The sequence below is a fragment of the Panulirus ornatus genome, chromosome 38 (assembly GCF_036320965.1).
Source record: "Panulirus ornatus isolate Po-2019 chromosome 38, ASM3632096v1, whole genome shotgun sequence".
NCBI lineage: Eukaryota > Metazoa > Arthropoda > Malacostraca > Decapoda > Palinuridae > Panulirus > Panulirus ornatus.
Genome location: NC_092261.1, coordinates 27,882,479 through 27,903,594, shown reverse-complemented (window position 1 = coordinate 27,903,594; position 21,116 = coordinate 27,882,479). Strand labels below are relative to the sequence as shown.

The following is a 21,116-nucleotide window of genomic DNA, read 5'->3' as shown; positions in this document are numbered from 1 at the left end:
TGAAAAAATATATATCTATTATTATTACATTTGATTGCTGTTTCCCACATTAGCGAGGTGACATCAAGAAATGGGCAAAGTAGGACCCATCCACTCACCCATATATATACATAAATGCCCATACATATACATGTCAACATATGCACATATACATCCATATACATACACATACACAGACATATACATATAATACACATGTACATATTCATACTTACTTGATTGCAATCCATTTCCGGTGCCACTGTGCCCCACTGGAAACAGCATTGGTGCCCCCTGCTATAGCGAGGTAGCGCCAAGAAAACAGACAAAAAAGACCACATTCGTTCACACTTAGTCTCTAGCTGTCATGTGTAATGCACCAAAACCACAGCTCCCTATCCACATCTAGGCCCCACATGCCTTTCGATGGTTTACCCCAGATGCTTCACGGTTCAGTCCACTGACAGTACGTCAACCCTAGTATACCACAATGTTCCAATTCACTCTAATCCTTGCATGCCTCTCACCTTCCTGTATGTTCAGGCCCCGATCACTCAAAATTTTTTTCACTCCATCCTTCCACTTCCAGTTTGATCTCCCGCTTCTTGTTACTTCCACCTGATTCATATATCCTCTTTGTCAACCTTCCCTCATTCAATCTTTCCATATGTCCAAACCATTTCAACACACCCTTTTCTGCTCTCTCAACCACACACTTTTTATCTATTCATATATACTACAAATTCCTGTATACATAGGCAACTTCATGTCTTAAATTCAGAATTAATAGAAAATTGCACTCTACAAGACAGATGTAGCTAGTGGTAGTCAATATTTGTTGGGATTAGTAATAGATAGAGAAATAAGCACTATTAGAAAAAGCAGCTAAACTGTTGCTGTCTTCATTATGTTTATTAAACATTCTCATAATTCTGTATAAAAACTAAAGCATGTAAACTCAGTTATCTAAAATTTCTTTAACATTAATTTGTGCATATCTAATCCTTAATACAGCACCTAATCTTGACATAATTTTCAATATGGTGTCACAATCTTTCATTAGAGTGCAGTTTTATGTCAGTCAAATCAAGACAATATTTTTCAATGTTTTCTCTATTTTTTCCAGTAGTTTTCCAACTTTAAGAGTAAGATGCTTCAATGAAGTCACAGATGGAGATCTATTCATAGTTGTATCAAGAGAAAACAATAGTCATAACAGTTTGTTACATCCTTTTTTTATTTGTGACTTCCAGTAACCTTCATTATCCTGCCCATGAAAGATATATCTATTTTTCAGACAATTTTAAAATCAGGAAGTATTTGGAATATTCAAATACTGTTAATAAATGTACATCGAAATATTTATTAAAAACTCATTATTTTACTTTACATAATACATGACATATTGTACAGCGTAGGATTACCGCGGGATACAGCCGTAAGTAAAAACCACATGAAAGAAACACCAAAAAGTCTTCATAATTGATATATGGGTTCAGTTGGGTCTCTTAAGAACACTGAATATAATATGATGATAATCATGAAAAGTTACATCCTTAATTCACCTCATATAGAAAGAACAAAAACGCACTCAGTATGCGTATATATCGAAACTCTGTTAAGTTTACATAAATATGTACAATTATATCACAATCTGTCGATAAAGGCAGATTCAATAGCGTATGCCTGGAAGTTCAGCGGTACAGCATTACTGCCAAAACCTTGTTTAACACATTACAATGCTTCAAACAGCACTTTTCTTGCGCTGTCGCCAACTCTTCTTACGGCCCTTTCTGCGGCTTTTGCGCCTTTTGCGGGAACTCTCATGTTTAAAGATGATGTTGGAGGCATCTGCAGCTAACAATGGGTAACGGGAGGGTGAATGGAGGTGAGTCGCTACATAGCCAGGCACACGGCCCTCCCCCACCAGCTCAGCTGCCTCCACAGCTGACCACGTGTGTGTGTTAGGTCGTCCTAAACTAACCAGCGTTGCCTCTCGTGCCCATGCCAGTTCTTCAGCTTGCCTCTCCAGTTCTCCCAGGATGCGGTTGCGTGCCCTCTGCTCACGCTCACCATACAGAATTACCAAATGAGCCATGGGTGTGGACATGCGGATTTCATAGCCATGATCCGTTTCACCGTTAGTCACATTGAAGATGCCAGAAACCCTCTGTAGGTGGCCAAGGTCCTCAATAGCTCGGTTGCGACTGTTCTTGATAAAATAGAATGTATCAAGGCCATTGTGTGTAGCACTTACATCTAAGATTATTGAATTATTCAGTACTGTTCGAATAACATCACCAATCACACCTGAAAAGTCATCTTCTCCAATGTCTGTCACAAGGACTCGACCCTCAATATCTGACACTAGGACCCCAGGCCCAAATATCGATGCTTGACGGGATATAGGAGCACCATTCCACATACCCATCCGATGCTGAATATGTGACTGGGAGAAGAAGCTGAGGTCATGGAGATGCCTGACACCAGCCCTGTACTGGCACCAGAGGCCACTCACCACTTCAGAAGCACCCATTTTGTCCACAGCTACTACAGGGCGTGGTGCCACTAGAGTGTTCTCATGGTACTCAGACCCCAAGACACGGCCCAATTCAATACCATACAACTGCAGCCAGTCAGACACATCTGATGAAAAGAAAATGTATGATTTTATTTGAGAATATTCAGTATACTACAATCCTTTATGTACATGTATGAAATGTAACCTTGGAGCTAAATCTTATATAAAAAAAGGGAGCTTCATTAAAGTTTTTTGTAAACTGCTTAAATTTGGTGGTTTCCTAAATTCCCTTTAGTAACACATCAAAGACACACAAGTATCAACCTCAAATGAAGTGTTCTGATATTGTGTAATATTGCTTGAATTAAGTTTAAATAGTTTCACATCTCTTCTATTATGAAAAGTAGACCTCTCATGTAAAATATAGGCTATACTTAAATTCTGAATAAAAGTTTTCATCCTACATCTGAGAAAGAAATGAAATAATGGAAGTTTTACTTATCAAGCTAAGATCTTTGTGAAGTAAATGATCTGCAGCAACCTTATAACATTTCTGAATTATTTGTTCAAAACTCAGTTTTGGATAAATTTCCACATTTCTAATGAATTCTAGTCCTTTGTTTGTCTTAGCACTTTCTAAGCACAATCTTTAAACCTATGCCAATACATTGTACACTGATACTGGTGCACAGGTGACAAGGGTGTTTGCATGTGGAGCCTGTATAATGTACTGAATTAAACTACACTAAAACTAAACTAATTTGATAGTCACTGGATGTGTTCTCTTTTAAAAAGCAACTGGTAAGAGCTCACAATCGCTTATTTTGCTGTGATTGATTTATAAAAATTTGCTCTGAAAATGTTCAAATTCAGTAAAGGTATCAAAAGCAGTACTTTATGCTCAAAAATAACATTCACATTAATTGTGTAAACCATACACTTATTATTTTGTGGGAAATCTCATGATTTTATTCAAATCCCTCAGCAGAGAAATTCTAATTTTTGCATGGGAAAAATCAAAAAATTCTGAATAGCTGCGAGTATGGTTTTAAGAGCTGAATGAAAAAAGAAAAAACAGCATATCTGAAACAGACTCTACATTACATATACTGTGACATGCTTCTTTGTTTCCATTTTACTTGTACAACTAAATCAATATAGTTTGTGCATTGATTTTCTATCAAACTTTTCAAAAGCACCTCTGAAAGTAACTTTTATTATGTGATATCACATCACTTCAGTGCATAAGACAGCCAAACAGCAATAATTTTGAGAACTCTTCAGATATTACAATGGTCTTACTATCTAAAATGCATACAAATATAAAGATCTAATGAAATCTTTGTTTATCAAAATACCACTATTACATTGAAATTTGATATACTGTAATGCTCTGAAATCAAATAAAAGTTACTCATAATAAAATACTTCTAAGACACCCATATGAACTGAATGCACCTAAGGTATAAGTATTTCCTAAAAGGTAAAATAAATTTGTCCAAAAAATCTCAAAACATACCAGAAACCTCTCTTCTGTGGTCTTGCATGTATTCATTGCAAACCATGTTCTTTTCTTTTGCCATACTAAACATTATAATTGAGTCTGCTTTTTACCAAAAAATTTGATTTGAATAAAGTAAGCACTAAATGACCAAACAGGGATGTGCTTCATACCTGATGTAAGTATATCAAACTACTTGGCCTATTTTTTCAGCACACAATAAGAAGTTTGGCTCTTTTATTTAAGCACTAAATGACCAGATAGGGATGTGCTCCATAACTGATGTAAATATATCAAACTACTTGACTTACTTTTCACGTTTAAGTACTGAAAAAATATCAGAAGCACATTATGTTCTAAGAAACTATCAGATATCCACCAGCTAACCCTCTCACAATATTCATATTAAACAGAAAAATCCAAGAATGCCCAATGGCTCATAACCCTACTTACTCATATTTACTTATGTATGCACTATTTTTTACACCAGGTACTCCCTTTTTCAGCACACAATTCCACAAAAAGTTTACAACTTTCATTTATACCCGGTAATTGTATGCCCTCAACTACCACATCACCTACTTTGCATTCAAATTTTCCACCACAAACACATGGTCCCCATCATCAAAATTGTTCAAGCACTCACTTATCTCCCTCCGAAAGACTCGCCTCTCTTCCTAACTCCCCTCACTACCACAAGCTGACTTACATTTTACTCTCCTATCGCAGGAACCCTTCATGGAGCTCCTGCAACACACAGGAAGCTGGCTACATCTACTAGGCATGACCAGAAGGTGAGGGGTTATGTTGTAAGTATGTTTGTGTGAGGTGAGAGCTGGACAGTTAATGAGTGTGTTAAGCGTCTTCAGAATGAAAGCTGCATCTTGGACACAGTGGGTCCTCTGATATGGTGAGTCTGTGTTTGTAGTGTTGAAGAGATGTGTGGCATCTGGAACATAGCCAAGATTCACTTGTACATTCCTGGTATGGCAGAATTTAAGACAGGGTTGGGAGGGCAGTAGTTTAGGGCTTGTTGAGTCATTATCAAGCAAATGTGTTTTGTCATTGTCACATTTGTTTGGAAAGGGGAAATCTGAGCATGGATCGCTGAAGGGAAAAGGCTTTTGTTTCTACCTGGGGGTTAGTGGTTGATTGTGGTGTGGGAGGAATCTAGGGTAGTTACAAAGTACTGAGTGCAGAGCATATTAAGTGAAACTGAACAGAAAGTATTTTTGTTTTGTTGTAGACATGCTAAGCATTTTATGGTTGATAGGTTGTCAGTAATTGTTCTCAAGGCCTAGTTTTATGTGGTTTGCAATCTTATGTTTTCTTTTGACAGTGGGTGATGATAAAATTGAGACATAATTTACAGTGGAGTGGATGAACTGTTTGTAAAGTTATTTGTATCTATATTATACTTAGTGGCTGTCTCCCGCATTAGCGAGGTAGTGCAAGGAAACAGACAAAAAAATGGCCCAAACCACCCACACACACATGTATGTACATAAACGCCCACACATGCACATATACATATCTATACATTTCAACATATGCATACATTTACATACACAGATATATACATATATACACATGTACATATCCATACTTGCTGCCTTCATCCATTCTCATCGCCACTCCACCACACATGAAATGGCACCCCCTTCCTCCCCTGCGCGCATGAGGTAGCGCTAGGAAAATACAACAAGGCCACATTTGTTCACAGTCTCTAACTGTCATGTGTAATGCACTGAAACCACAGCTCCCTTTCCACATTCAGGCCCCATAAAACTTTCCATGGTTTACCCCAGACGCTTCACATGCCCTGGTTCAATCCACTGACAGCACATCGACCTTTGTATGCCACATCGTTCCAGTTCACTCTATTCCTTGTACGCCTTTCACCCTCCTGTATGTTAAGGCCCAGATCGCTCAAAATCTTTTTCACTCCATCCTTCCACCTCCAATTTGGTCTCCCACTTCTCGTTCCCTCCACCTCTGACACATATATCCTCTTTGTCGGTCCTTCCTCATTCATTCTCCCCATGTGACCAAACCATTTCAATACATCCTCTTCTGCTATCTCAACCACACTCTTTTTATTACCACACATCTCTCTTACCTTTTTCATTACTAACTCGATCAAACCAACTCACACCACATACTGTCCTCAAACATTTCATTTCTGACACATCCACCCCCCCATGCACAACCCTATCTATAGCCCACACCTTGCAGCCATATAACATTGTTGGAACCACTATTCTTTCAAACATGCCCATTTTTGCTCTCTGAGATAACATTCTCGCCTTCCACACATTCTTCAACGCTCCCAGAATCTTTGCCCCCTCCCCCACCCTGTGACTCACTTCTGCTTCCATGGTTCCAACCACTGCTAAATCTACTCCCAGATATTTAAAACACCTCATTTCCTCCAGTTTTTCTCCATTTAAACTTGCCTCCCAATTAATTTGTCCCTCACCCCTACAGAACCTAATAACCTTGCTCTTATTCACATTTACTCTTAGCTTTCTCCTTACACACACTTTACCAAACTCAGTCACTAACCTCTGCAGTTTCTCGCCCGAATCAGCCACCAGCGCTGTATCATCAGCGAACAACAACTGGTTCACTTCCCGAGCCCTCTCATCCACAACAGACTGCATACTTGCCCCTTTCTCCAAAACTCTTGCATTCACCTCCCTAACAACCCCATCCATAAACAAGTTAAACAACCATGGAAACATCACGCACCCCTGCCACAAACCGACATTCACTGGGAACCAATCACTTTCCTCTCTTCCTACCCTTACACATGCCTTACAACCTCGATAAAAACTTTTCACTGCTTCTAGCAACTTACCTCCCACACCATATACTCTTAATACCTTTGACAAAGCATCTCTATCAACTCCATCATAAGCCTTCTCTAGATCCATAAATGCTACATACACATCCATCTGTTTTTCTAAGTACTTTTCACATATATTCTTCAAAGGAAACACCTGATTGATCCACACATCCTGTACAACTTCTGAAACCACACTGCTCTTTCCCAATCTGATGCTCTGTACATGCCTTTACCCTCTCAATCTATACCCTCCCATATCATTTCCCAGGAATACTCAACAGACTTATACCTCTGTAATTTGAACACTCACCTTTATTCCCTTTGCCTTTGTACAATGGCATTATGCATGCATTCCACAAATCCTTAGGCTCTTCACCATGAACCATACATACATTGAATATCCTTACCAACCTGTCAACAACACAGTCACACCCTTTTTTGATAAATTCCAGAGGTATTCCATCCAAACCTGCCACCTTGCCGACTTTCATCTTCTGCAAAGCTTTCACTACCTCTTCTCTGTTTACCGAACCATTCTCCCTCACCCTGTCACTTCGCACACCACCTCGACCAAAACACCCTATATCTGTCACTCTATCATCAAACAAATTCAATAAACCTTCAAAATTCTCACTCCATCTTCTCACTTCACCACTACTTGTTATTACTTCTCCATTAGCCCCCTTCACCGATGTTCCCGTTTGTTCTCTTGTCTTATGCACTTTATTTACCTCCTTCCAAAACATCTTTTTAGTATCCCTAAAATCTAATGATACTCTCTCACCCCAACTCTAATTTGCCCTCTTTTACCTCTTGCACCTTTCTCTTGACCTCCTGCCTCTCTCTTTTATACAACTCCCAGTCATCCGCACTACTTCCTTTTAAAAATCGTCCAACACCTCTCTCTTCTCTTTCATTAACAATCTTACTTCTTCATCCCACCACTCACTACCGTTTCTAATCAGCCCACCTCCTACCTTTCTCATGCCACAAGCATCTTTTGCGTAAGCCATCACTGCTTCCCTAAATACATCCCATTCCTCCCCCACTCTTTCGTCATTTGCTTTCATCTTTTTTCATCCTGCACTCAGTCTTTCCTGGTACTTCCTCACACATGTCTCCTTTCCAAACTCGCTCACTCTCACCAATCTCTTCACCCCAACATTCTCTCTTCTTTTCTGAAAACCTCTACAAATCTTCACCTTTGCCTCCACAAGATAATGATCAGACATCCCTCCAGTTGCCCCTCGCAGCACATTAACATTCAAAAGTCTTTCTTTCACGTGCCTATCAATTAATATGTAATCAAATAATGCTCTTTGGCCATCTCTCCTACTTACATAGGTATACTTATGTATATCTCTCCTTTTAAACCAGATATTCCCAGTCACCAGTCCATTTTCAGCACACAAATCTACAAGCTCTTCACCATTTCCATTTACAACACTAAACACCCCATGTACACCAATTATACCCTCAACTGCCACATTACTCACCTTTGCATTCAAATCACCCATCACTATAACTTGCTCTCGTGCATCAAAGCTGCCAACACACTCACTCAGCTGCTCCCAAAACACTTGCCTCTTATGATCTTTCTTCTCATGACCAGGTGCATATGCACCAATAATCACCCATCTCTCTCCATCCACTTTCAGTTATACCCATATCAATCTAAAGTTTACTTTCTTACACTCTATCACATACTCCCACAACTCCTACTTTGGGAGTTTTTAAAGTATGCTAAGGAATTCTTTTCCATGTCCAAACCTGGTGGCATTAAGTGTTGTGAGGGTATTTAGTTCCTTTGTGGCCTTTGTTTTTAAGTTTGCAGTGTGACATATATATATATATATACATGATGTATGTGATAATTAGTTTTCTCAGACAAGAGGCCAGGAATACAGGACAGAGACATGCCTAAACTTAGCTCCCTCTGTGTCAATGTGTCTTCTATGCCCAGAGGCAAGGGAAGAGCAATCAAGGGATGGAGGAGGGAACTGCCTCCCTCCCAAAGAATATTCTCACATGAGAGGTAATGAATCACCATTCCAGGAGAACCTCTGGGCTGAGTGTGACATGTAAATCTTACATCTGTTTTGTATGTGATACCAAGTATGGTTGGATTCTATTAAATGGAAGTGGTTGCCATTCAGGTTTATGGGAGGGAGTAGGGTAGATTAATTTCACTGTGGGATTAGGAGGATGATAGTGGAATTCTGTAGGATAAAGATATTCTCTTTTGAGTGAAGCAATGTTTTACATGTAAAATGTAATACTGCATGTTGCTTGGGAAGTGTCAGGGAGTTGTAATGTAACTGTAAAATCATCTGAATATGAGAGCTTCTACAGCATGGACTGCAAGAGGTGTTGGAAGGTCATGAAGGAAGTGACTGAAGAGGATTAAAGAGAAAACTGCTTCCTTGGCTACTCCAAAGTAGAGCTTGAGAGTTTTGAAGGTGCATGAGCATTAATAGTTACCCACCTCTCCTTATTTAGTTTCATCCTCACCCACATCAGTCTGGAACTCACTTATTCACAGTCTTTAATATATATTCATAACTCCTTCTACAGAGACACCATCACCTACTTTGCTCTTGCCCTCAATCTAATGCCAGTCTTTATCCCCAGACTATGCTTTACCCTTCCCCTTCAGTTCAGTTTTACTCAGGTCCAGAACAAGTAGGTTCTTCTCAGCAAACAAATTGCCTATCCCTAACTTCTCATCCTGGTTACATCAGTCAACATTCAGACACCCAAGCCTGAGACTTCTAGGACTTCAAAGAGAACTCTTCAACTGGTTCCTTCTTATATTCCCACTCTTACAAAGTAAAAATACATGAAGATGATGATTTCTTGCTTCCCACCCATATAAGCCACCTATTACAACACTCAAAATTTAAGTGTGTAGCATTCTTATCTCCCTATCCCTGGTGATATATATTTTTCTATCATAATTTCTTATACTCAATTGCTGCTTTCCGTGTCAGCAAGGCAGCACCAGGAAACAGAAGAAGAATGGCCCATCCTCTCATGTACATATATATATATATATATATATATATGCATAAATGCCCATATATGCATACATATACATATCAACATATACACATATGCATACATATACATTCAGATTCACAGACATGTACATATATACACATGCACATATTCATACTTGATTACCTTCATCCATTCCCAGCGCTACCCTGCCCCACAGTAAAAAGCATCGCTACCCCCTGCTTCAGCGAGGGAGCACCAGGAAAACAGACAAAAAAATTCCACATTCCCTCACACTCAGTCTCTAGCTGTCATATGTAATGTACCGAAACCACAGCTCCCTATCTACATCCAGGCCCCACAGACCTTTCCATGGTTTACCCCAGACATTTCACATGCCCTGGGTCAGTCCACTGACAGCACGTTGACCCCGGCATACCACATTGTTCCAATTCACTCTATTCCTTGCACGCCTTTCATCCTCCTGTATGTTCAAGCCCTGATTGCTCAAAATCTTTTTCACTCCATCCTTCCATCTCCAATTTGGTCTCCTGCTTCTCCTTGATCCCTCCATCTCTTACGCATATATCCTTTTTGTCAATCTTTCCCCACACATTCTCTCCATATGTCCAAACCATTTCAACACACCCTCCTCTCCTCTCTCTACCACACTCTTTTTCTTACCACACATCTCTTTTACCTTTTCATTACTCACTCAATCAAACCACCTCACACCACATATTGTCATCAAACATTTCATTTCCAACACATCTATCCTTCTCTGTACAACCCTATCTATAGCACATGCCTCACAACCATATAACACTGTTGGAACCACTATTCCTTCAAACATACTCATTTTTGCTTTCTGAAATAACATTCTCACCTTCCATACCTTCGCCCCCTCCCCCACCCTGTGACTCGCTTCTGCTTCCATGGTTCCATCTGCTGCTAAATCCACTCCTAGATATCTAAAACACTTCCCTTCCTCCAGTTTTTCTCCATTCAAACTTACCTCCTGGTTAACTTGTCCCTCAACCCTAATGAACATAATAACCTTGCTCTTATTCACATTTACTCTCAACTTACTCCTTTCACACACTTTACCAGCCTCGGCAGTTTCTCACACAAATCAGCCACCAGCACTGTATCATCAGCGAACAACAACTGACTCACTTCCCAGGCCCTTTCATCCACAACAGACTGCATACTCACCCCTCTCTCCAAAATTTTGCATTTACCTCCCTAACCACCATATCCATGAACAAGTTCATACAATTTTATTCATGTAATTTTTTGTACGTGTGGCATGACGTTTCATGGAGATAATCCACCTCATCAGGTTCCAGTACTTAAAGTTATTTACATCACATCACACTTGATTCCTGCCGTATAACACCAGTGTGTATAGACCAAGCACTGTCTGCTTTCTCTGGCAATAACCGTTTTAAGAGAGAGTGATTAAGGGGGGTCACATGACAGGGGTTGACCTGGGAAGCTGGGTGTGTCTTGAATAACTTTTTTGTTTCATGTCTTGTCAATTTTCTCATAATGATTTGGTTAATGCTAGGATGGGTTTTAAAATTGCCTGGGGACAAATTACTTTTCCAAAAACAGGAACAGAGAAGGGGGCCAAAAGAGGATATTCCCTCTAAGGCTCAGTCCTCTGTTCTTAATGCTACCTCACTAATGCATGAAATGGCAAGCATGTATAAAAAAAAAGAAATATACATACATCCCTGTGGTAGGGCAGGAGAAATCCCCCCCCCTCCCCTTTTTGTAATTCAGTTTTTTAAAGATGGAACTGAAGAAGGAGCCATGTGAATACTCCTCATCATCATCCTCATCATCCTGAGGAGTCTGGATGTGTGTGGATGTAACAAAGATAAGAGGACAGGAGAGACAGGTAGCATGTGTGATTTAAGGAAATTGGATGTTCTAGCTCTGAATGAAACAATGCTGAAGGGAAAAGGGGAAGAGTAGTTTGTAAATGTCGTTGGAGTAAAGTCAAGGGTTAGTGTGAAGGCAAAAGCTAAGGAAATGGCAGCTCTACAATAAGGCAGAAGTGGGGTTGTGGGACTGTGCCAAAGTATAAGTCACTAAGTTCTAAACTGATGCAAGTAAAAATGAAAGTGGACTGTGAGGATGGGTGATTATTAGTGCTTATGCACCTGGCCATGAGAGGAAAGATGATAAGCAAGTGTTGTGTGGGAAGCTGATTGAGTGTGTCAGCAGTTTTGATTGGTGAGTTACATGTCAAAGTGAGTAATGTGGCAGCTGAGAGTATGATTGTGGGGCACGGTTTATTCAGTAAGGTGAATGGGAATAGCAAAAAGTTTGCAGAACTGTATTATGAAAAAGGACTGGTGATCAGGAATACCTGGTTTAAAAAGAGAGACATACACAAGTATATGAAGAGTTTGAAAAAACCTTGTCCACCCCCAGACATTTTCAAATGCTACATACAGCAAAGGATATTTTGGGTATAAATATGTGAAGCCCTTTGGGTCAATGAGACTAATGCTTCTCATGGTGTGAGCACCAGTAACCTGCCTCAGTGCGGTTCAAAATATCTTTGGTGAAGGATGTCCTTCCTTTACACCTCGTGGCTGCCCATTCATTTTTGGAATTTTGCTTCTGGTCACTGTATTTTTTCTACCTGTATCTCTAAGGAGGAGAAAGCCTGAATTCTCACCTACAAGCAAGTAAATGTGAGAACACTTGAGATTTCAAGGCACACTAGGCCCTCAGAACACACGATCAGGAAGCTGCTTGCCAGCACTCTTGGCTTCCCTAACAACATCATCCCACCACCAAAACCTATCCCTGATTGTCCAAGGAAGGCTCATACAGATAACCTTCTAAGATGAGAAGTATTGAAGCAAACCAGCATGTCAGCAGAACTCATGAAAAGCCATTCAAAACTTTGAGGAAATGTTTCTCAAAGAATCATTCAACATTATCTACGAAAGGACCTTCTCATTCCCTCTCACGAGATGGCCGCTAAACCACTGGTTACGAAGGAAATGAAATGAAAATTTCTAACGTTTGAAAAGGAATACAAGAACTGGGGCGAGGAAGAGTGGAGTAAGGAGAGTTATTTCAATAAAAGTTCTATCAAGTGTGTGCAGTTGAGACAAGGGACGGTGAGGAGGCCAAAGGTATGACTCTCATTTCACACTGATGATGGTGAAACACCAAGATATTGTGTTGATCTGGGGTTTCTTTAATGGTGCAATGGGTAGGGAAGAGCTGCACTCTTAAATAAACACACATCAAATGGAGAGCAGTACATTAAGGTGCTACAGGATTGTCTGCTTCCTTTTTATGAGATTCACTGGTGTGATCATTTTATGCAGGATATTGCCCTCTGACAAAGACTAAAAGGCTAGAATGCTGATGAGTAGGTTTTCAAAGGAAACTATTCAACTGCTGGAGTAGCCCTGGAATTCCCCAATCAAAAACTGCTAGAACCAGATAAAAGTCAAGCTTGCTTTCTGCAACACCTTGTGGATCCAAAACATGGACCTAGAATACTCCAGGAACCTTGCCAATTCCATGTCCAAACATCTGCAGATGGTAACGAAAGCCACAGGAGATAACAAAGTAATAAAATGTAAGTGTGATATCAACTTTGAAAATATATGGGGATGGACAAGAATTTTCGTTCACACTGTGTGTGAGAAGAAAAGACGGTAAGCATACACTAATGAATTACATACTCACTGAAAGGCATGTAAAAGAGAGACTCTTCAATGTAAAACTGTTGCAAGAGGCAGCTGGTGGGATGTCCCATCATTACCTTGTGTTGGCATCATTACCTTATGATGGCAAGGGTGAAGATTTGTAGAGGTTTTTAGAAAAGAGAAAATGATATGGCTGAGATGAGGTTGGTGAAGGTAAGTAAGCTTGGGAAAGAGGCTTGTGTGAAGAAATAAAGGGAGAGATCGAGTGTAGAATGGCAAAAGGTGAGAGTAAACAAAGCAACAGAAGTGGATGAGGAATAGGAGACATTTAGGGAAGAAGTGCTGGCATGTGTAAAGTTGAAGGGGAAGAGTTAGAAAGGGTAGTGAGAGGTGGGATGATGAAGTAAATTTGCTAGTGAGAGAGAAAAGAGAGGTATATGGGCAGTAATTACAGCAAAGGAGTGCAAAATGATTGAGAGATGTACAAGAGAAAGCAGAAGGAGACCAAGTGGGAGGTGTGGAGATTGAAAAAGAGGACAAATGAGAGTTGGGGTGAATGAGTAGCAATACATTTCAGGGAGAATTAAATGCACTGGAAGGATGTAAAAAGTGTGTAAAAAAAAGAGAACAAATAGGAACATCAATGAAGGGGCAAATGTGAAAGTGGTAACAGATGGTGATGAAGTGAGGAGATGGAATGAGTATTTTGAAGTACTGTTGATGTGTTTCATGATAAGGTGCCAGATGTAGGATGTTTGGGTTGGGGTAGTATGTGATGTGAGCATCATGCTGTGTGGTATGGTCAAGAGAGAAGAGGTAGTAAAAGCCTTACTCGAGATAGAATGCGGCAAGGCTATCGGAGTCATTGGTATTACAATTAAATTTCTTAAGAAAGGGGGCTACTTTGATGTTGACTGGTTAGTTAGGAATTCCATTGCATGTATGGACCCTGGTGAGCTGCCTAAGGATTGGCAGAATGCATGTATAGTGCCATTATATAAGGGCAAGGGGTACAAAGGTGACTATTCAAACTACAGAGGTATAAGTTTGTTAAGTGCATCTGGAAAGTTGTATGGGAAGGCACTGATTGAGAGGATGAAGGTATGTACAGAGCAGGAGGAACAATGTGGTTTCAGAGGTGGTAAAGGGTATGTGGATCAGGCATATGCTTTAAATAATGTGTGTAAGAAATACTTAGAAAAACAGGATTTGTATGTGGCATTTTGGGATTTGGAGAACCATATGATATGGCTGATAGAGATGCCTTGTGGAGGGTCTTAAGAATATATGATGAGGGAGGAAAGCTGCTAGAAACAGTGAGCAGTTTTTATCAAGGGTTTAAGGCATGAGCATGAGAATGAAGAAAAGAGAGGGAATGGTCCTAACTTAAGGATGGTCTGTGGCAGTGGTGTGTGATGTCACATTTCCTACTATGCTTCTCTTGAAATTATATAAACTCTTATGGCAGAATTACTGATCAAAAGATCAAACCTGCACAAAGGAAAGAAATATACAGAATATATCAAATTACCTTGGTATTTACAGAGTGTAACTCAACTTCTGTTGTTAATCTCCAATGAGGCCCTAGGTACACATCAGATCAGTAACTGGCTCACCTGTATAATAATGTTTGATGCGGTCCGGCAGTGGGTTGAATGGGTTGTTGTTCATGAACCGATACACAAAGACATCTGTAACGTGTCGTGTGGACTGGGCAAGGTGCCCCCAACGAGGAGTCATCCACTGTAGGATCTTTGGGTGGTACGCATGACTTCTGAAGAACACCAGGCCTGTGTGAGACTCCCAGAACATGCCCCATGGCCCTACACCAACCCACATGCTGGAACCTGCAGAGTCCACCAAGTGACCAAATGGTGACCATACTTGACTGAAGATGAGTGAACCCATATCATCAAATATTGCTATTGGTGTCCCATTTTGGTCTGATGCCACAAAGTATCGACCATCAGGCTGATCAATAGCAATCAGATGATTCATGTCATCATATAAGAGGCTAGTTGTGGTTCCTGTGTGAGGGTTATGCAGGTGTGTTATCAGTTCAGGGAGGTCAGGTCGTCCATAGATCAGCTGAGTGGCATCATTGTTGTGGTCACGGTAGACAGAAACACGACCAAGATGGTCATAACCGAGAGTGAATGACCAGTTTCCATCTCTGTCCCAAGCTGAGACAAGCTGACCTTTAGTATTATAATCAAAGTTTTCATTATCAATACTTATGACAAAGCCTCTCTCATCATACTCGACCTCACTCCCATTGACAGAGGTCACTCTGTCACACTCGTCATAGGTGAGTGTCTCAAGTTTACCTCTGTCAGTGCTGTTAATGATATTGCCATTATTGTCATAGCTGTACCACCATGCATGTGGCCCAGCTACTGCAAGGATTTGCCCATCATCCGTATAGGTGATGTTGAGACCTTCCCTACGACCACCAACTGCAATTAGCCTTTCGGATATCCTGTTGCGGTTGTCATACTTGAGCTGCATCATAAAAACTGTTTTGCCCTGAAGGGTCATGTCAATCTGTGCAAGGCGGCCATAGTCATCCTGTTTGCGGGTGTTCACATAGTGTTTCTTTGGGTCTTGAAGCATTGTTTCCAAAATATTATTCCTTATAATGCGGAGATCGCTAATTAACTGAAGCACACCTGTCTGATTGTCAAAACGAATGTAGACTTCATTAAGAGGAATAGAGTTAATGTCTCCCTCTAGTTTACGGAGCCTTGCTGAACCATCATACACGAAACGCAACTTAACATTGTGCAAGTCACTCTTGGAACCATAGCGCAGCTTCATTTCCTTCATAAGCCCTGCATGATAGCGATAATCAGTCCTAACATCTTCATGTTTGTGCTTGGTTTTGGCAGTGCGGATAAGGCCAGTATCAAAGTAAATGTATTCAGTGTAACCATGTCCATAGAGCTCAGCAGTAACCTGACCCAGGTCATTATACTGATAAAGGAGTGTACCCCCATGCCCTGGCTGTGTCATGGCCAGAAGACGTCCACGCTCATCGAGACGGATCTGAAAGAGACACACAAGTTACTTTTGAGTCATTATCTAAATCTGTGCAGTTCTAAAAGCCACTTAACATTCCATATAATGTTGGCAGCCTTAGCAGATTTTTGTCCTATACTTTTACTAATAAAACTCTTTCTGTAAAGGGGTAAATTATAATAATAACAGTAACTTCATGCTTCAAGTCAAGAGCTGATAGACATTATATGCCCTGAGACTATACTGGCAGGTACTACTAATTATCTCAACTACTGGTAAATACTTTTAGTGTATAATGACGACCACTACATGGTTTTGAAAAGTAGTGGCAGCAGTAAAAGCAAATGAATGCCTGTACATATCACTAACAATATTTGGAGCTATACACAAAGAGAAAATAAGACTACTACAATATAAATCAAATCTTGGGACTTGGATATTGCCAGATTCTTTTTTTCTGAGTATTTCTGAATATATTCTGAAAAATGCCTAAACTGAACAAAAAAAATAATCTTGACAAAATCTTCACATAATTTCACTGATGTTGTACTGTAAATGTTTTTATACAGTTTTAGTGATTAACAAATACTTAATAGAGTATAATGAGAGAATCTACTTGCTTTCACATTGGTCTGTATTGTACAGTGTTGAGGCTATAGGTGTTTCATGCCTATGGACAGAGCTCTAAGGACATCTCTGCAAATAAGTATTCTATGGTGAGTTTAAACCTCATTCTACTCCCTAAAATGAGGTGAATCCATGAGGATTCACCCTCTTCAACCATTATAAATGAGGTTGACATATGCTTGTTCACAGCCACTTAATGATCATATTTTTATTCACTTACAAAATACACAGTAACCTGTCCAGGGTTGTGACATTATGGTAAATAGGTGTGGTGCACAACTAACTACCATTATTCATTCCCCTGCTCAGCCCAGAACTGTGCATTCTATAATTCTGAGACTTGAAATAGTTTGCAGTGTCTCAACATTGATTCCTACTCTTCTGAATGTCTGACTGCTATTTTTTTTTGTTTACGTGGTTTAGAAGATATATATTGAAAGTACCTTGTCATCTTTTAAGAAACAGAAACTCAACAACACTGCCAGCTTTAGTTTACACAAAGTGGCAATAACCCTAAACTTTGTTTAGATGAAATTAATCCCACCAATACCTTTTATATGCTTTATAAATATCTTCCTTTAACATTGTGATCTATTGTATAAATATTGTTCTAGTTAATGCAATATTTTCAAGGCTCTTAATTGTTTTTTGTACTGTTCCCACACCTGTGGTGTTTCTGGCTTTGCATCCCTACCTGACAGAACTGAATTGAAAGTGCTCTGACTTAACAACTCTCCCAGACTAACCTCAAAACTTAATCCACTTGTCTTACACAATAATGTTGGCCCACTCTTTGCTTCTCAGAGCTGGCTGCTTGTATGCCCCACATTAGCTATACCACACAATACTCAGCATACGACTGCACTGCATGATTACTGTGTAGCTGCTGGCAACTCAAGGGAAGGCCATTTTGATACCTATTTCTTTCCTTACACCTTCAAGCATTGAAACTCCCTAGCCTCTCATGTTTTTCACATTGACTGTGACCTGGCACTCTTTAAAAGACAGGTTTTTCAAATCCTCTGAGATTCCTCTATACTTTTCTTTATATTTCAATTAAATCTCTGTCTTAACATGCACTCTTCCCTGTCACTGATGCCTCCAACAGAAAAATAACTTGAGAAACTACATGCTGATGGATTTACAGAGGCAAGGGACTTTATTGAATTTTGCTGGGAGAGTTTAGAACAAATGTTTACCTACCAAAAGGTTAAATTTTCTATAAAAAAAAAAAAAGTCCACCAGGCAGCTAACAAATCTACAGGTAATTTTGACGTTAATGATGTGGCAGTCGAGGGAATCATTGGGGGGCATGGGGTACTCATTATTATGAATAGAAATGGTGAACATTTTGTGGAGTTGTGTGCTAAAAAGGGGCTGGTGACTGGGTGACTAGGAATACCTGGTTTAAAGAGAGGGATACATACAAGTATACGTATGTGAATAGAAGGGACGGTCAGCAGGCATTACTGGATTACATATCAATTGATAGGCATGTAAATGAGAGACTTTTGGATGCAAATGAGCTTAGAGAGGCAGCTGGTGAGATGTCTGATCAATAACTTGTACAGGCAAGGGAGAAGATTTATAGAGGGATTAGGATAAAAAGAAACAGTGTTGGTGAGAAGAGAGTGGTGAAACTAATTAAGCTTGAAAAAAGAGACTTGTGTGAAGAAATACTAGGGGAGATTGAATGTAGAATGGCAAAGGATGAGAGTAAATGAAGCAAAGGAGTGGGTGAGGAATGGCAGTGATGGCATGTCTGAGAGACGCATGTGCCATGAGAAAAGTTGGAGGTATGCAGATTAGAAACAGTAGTGAGATAGAGATTGCTTGTGAAAAAGAAAATGGAGGTGTTTAAGTAGTACTCACTGGAAAGAAGTGAAAATGATTGGAGGATGTAAAAGAGAAAGTGACATGAGGTCCAGAGGAAGGTGCAAGGGTTGAAGAAGAGATCAAATGAGAGTTGGGGTAAGTGAATATCACTAAAATTTTGGGAGAATATGATGTTTAAGAAGGACATTAATAATGTGTGAAAAGCAAGGGAACAACTACAAAAATCAGTGAAGTGGGCTAATGGTGAAGTGGAAACAGGTAGTGATGAAGTGAGGAGATGGAGTGAGTATTATGAGAGATAAGACTGTACAGAGGAGAGAGGGTGTGCTATAAATGAAATGATTAGAGTGAGGTGGTTTGATCAAGTAAGTAATGAAAGGGTAAGAGAGAGGTGTGGTAATAAAATTAGTGTAGCTGAGAGAGCAGAAGAGGATGTGTTGAAATGGTTTAGACATAGAGAAAGAATAACTGAGGAAAGGTTGACAAGGAAAATCTATGTATCATTAGTGGAGGGATCAAGAAGAGGATTACCAGATTGGATTACCAGGATGCGAGTGAAAAACATTTTGAGTAAATGGGGCCTGAATATTCAGAAGGGTGAGATGTGTGCATGGGATACAGCGAATTAATATGGTCTACAGGGGTTTTCAACTTGCTGTCAAAGGACTGAACCAGGGTATGCGAAACATCTGCAGTAAATCATGAAAAGGTCTGTGGGGCCTGGTCGTGGATAGGGAACTATGGTTTCAGTGCATTACAAATGACATCTAAAGAATGGATGTGAGCAGATGCGGCCCTTCTTTGTCTACTACTGGCCCTACCTCACTAACATGGGAAACAAAGATCAAGAACATCTATCTGTCTATCTATCTATCTATTCTGTCTATCTATATCTTTAATGCCTGTTCCAACTGGAACTCCCTCAAAAGGGTGGCCACAGCAGTATAGTCTCCATAACTGGTGGACTCGAGTGCCACTTCTTAGCCTTTAGTGCCTCACCCTTAACAGGCCACTGGCAGAGGGCAACTCTAGTGCAGTGTCTGCAGAGGCTTCTACCTGATACTCACTCCTACTTACTACTATGTCATCTTTTTCTTTTCCTTCATGCATATATTTCTCATTTTGCTTTGTCGCTGACTCCCGCGTTAGTGAGGTAGCACAAGGAAACAGATGAAAGAATGGCCCAACCCACCCACACCCACCCACATACACATGTATATACACACACGTCCACACATGCAAATATACATACCTATACATCTCAATGTACACATATATATACACACACAGACATATACATATATACACATACTTAATTCATATTTATTTCCATCGCCACCTTGCCACACATGGAGTAACAATCCCCTCCCCCCTCATGTGTGCGAGATAGCACTAGGAAAAGACAACAAAGGCCCCATTCGTTCACACTCAGTCTATAGCTGTCATGTAATAATGCACCGAAACCACAGCTCCCTTTCCACATCCAGGCCCCACACAACTTTCCATGGTTTACCCCTAGACGCTTCACATGCCCTGGTTCAATCCATTGACAGCACGTCAACCCCGGTATACCACATCGTTCCAATTCACTCTACTCCTTGCACGCCTTTCACCCTCCTGCATGTTCAGGCCCCGATCACTCAAAATCTTTTTCACTCCATCTTTCCACCTCCAGTTTGGTCTCCCACATCTCCTCGTTCCCTCCACCTCTGACACACATATCCTCTTGGTCAATCTTTCCTCACTCATTCTCTCCATGTGACCAAACCATTTCAAAACACCCTCTTCTGCTCTCTCAACCACACTCTTTTTATTTCCACACATCTCTCTTACCCTTACATTACTTACTCGATCAAACCACCTCACACCACATATCGTCCTCAAACATCTCATTTCCAGCACATCCACCCTCCTGTGCACAACTCTATCCATAGCCCACGCCTCGCAACCATACAAGATTACTGGAACCACTATTCCTTCAAACATACCCATTTTTGCTTTCCGAGATAATGTTCTTGACTTCCAAACATTCTTCAAGGCTCCCAGAATTTTTGCCCCCTCCCCCACCCTATGATTCACTTCCGCTTCCATGGTTCTATCCGC

The 21,116-nt window shown here is 40.3% G+C and overlaps 1 protein-coding gene across 1 annotated transcript in view; it reads right to left on the bottom strand.

The window, feature by feature from the left end:
- Positions 1 to 1,318: 1,318 nt before the first annotated feature.
- The window catches only part of LOC139760933 (teneurin-m-like), a 395,107-nt gene continuing 375,309 nt past the window's right edge, over positions 1,319 to 21,116 (bottom strand). The window contains exons 13-14 of the mRNA XM_071684709.1: positions 15,149 to 16,577; positions 1,319 to 2,625 (exon numbers count right to left, since the gene is read on the bottom strand). Of these exons, the coding sequence (XP_071540810.1) occupies positions 1,724 to 2,625; positions 15,149 to 16,577 (2,331 nt within the window). The 3' untranslated portion in view covers positions 1,319 to 1,723. The remainder of the gene's footprint in view (positions 2,626 to 15,148; positions 16,578 to 21,116) is intronic.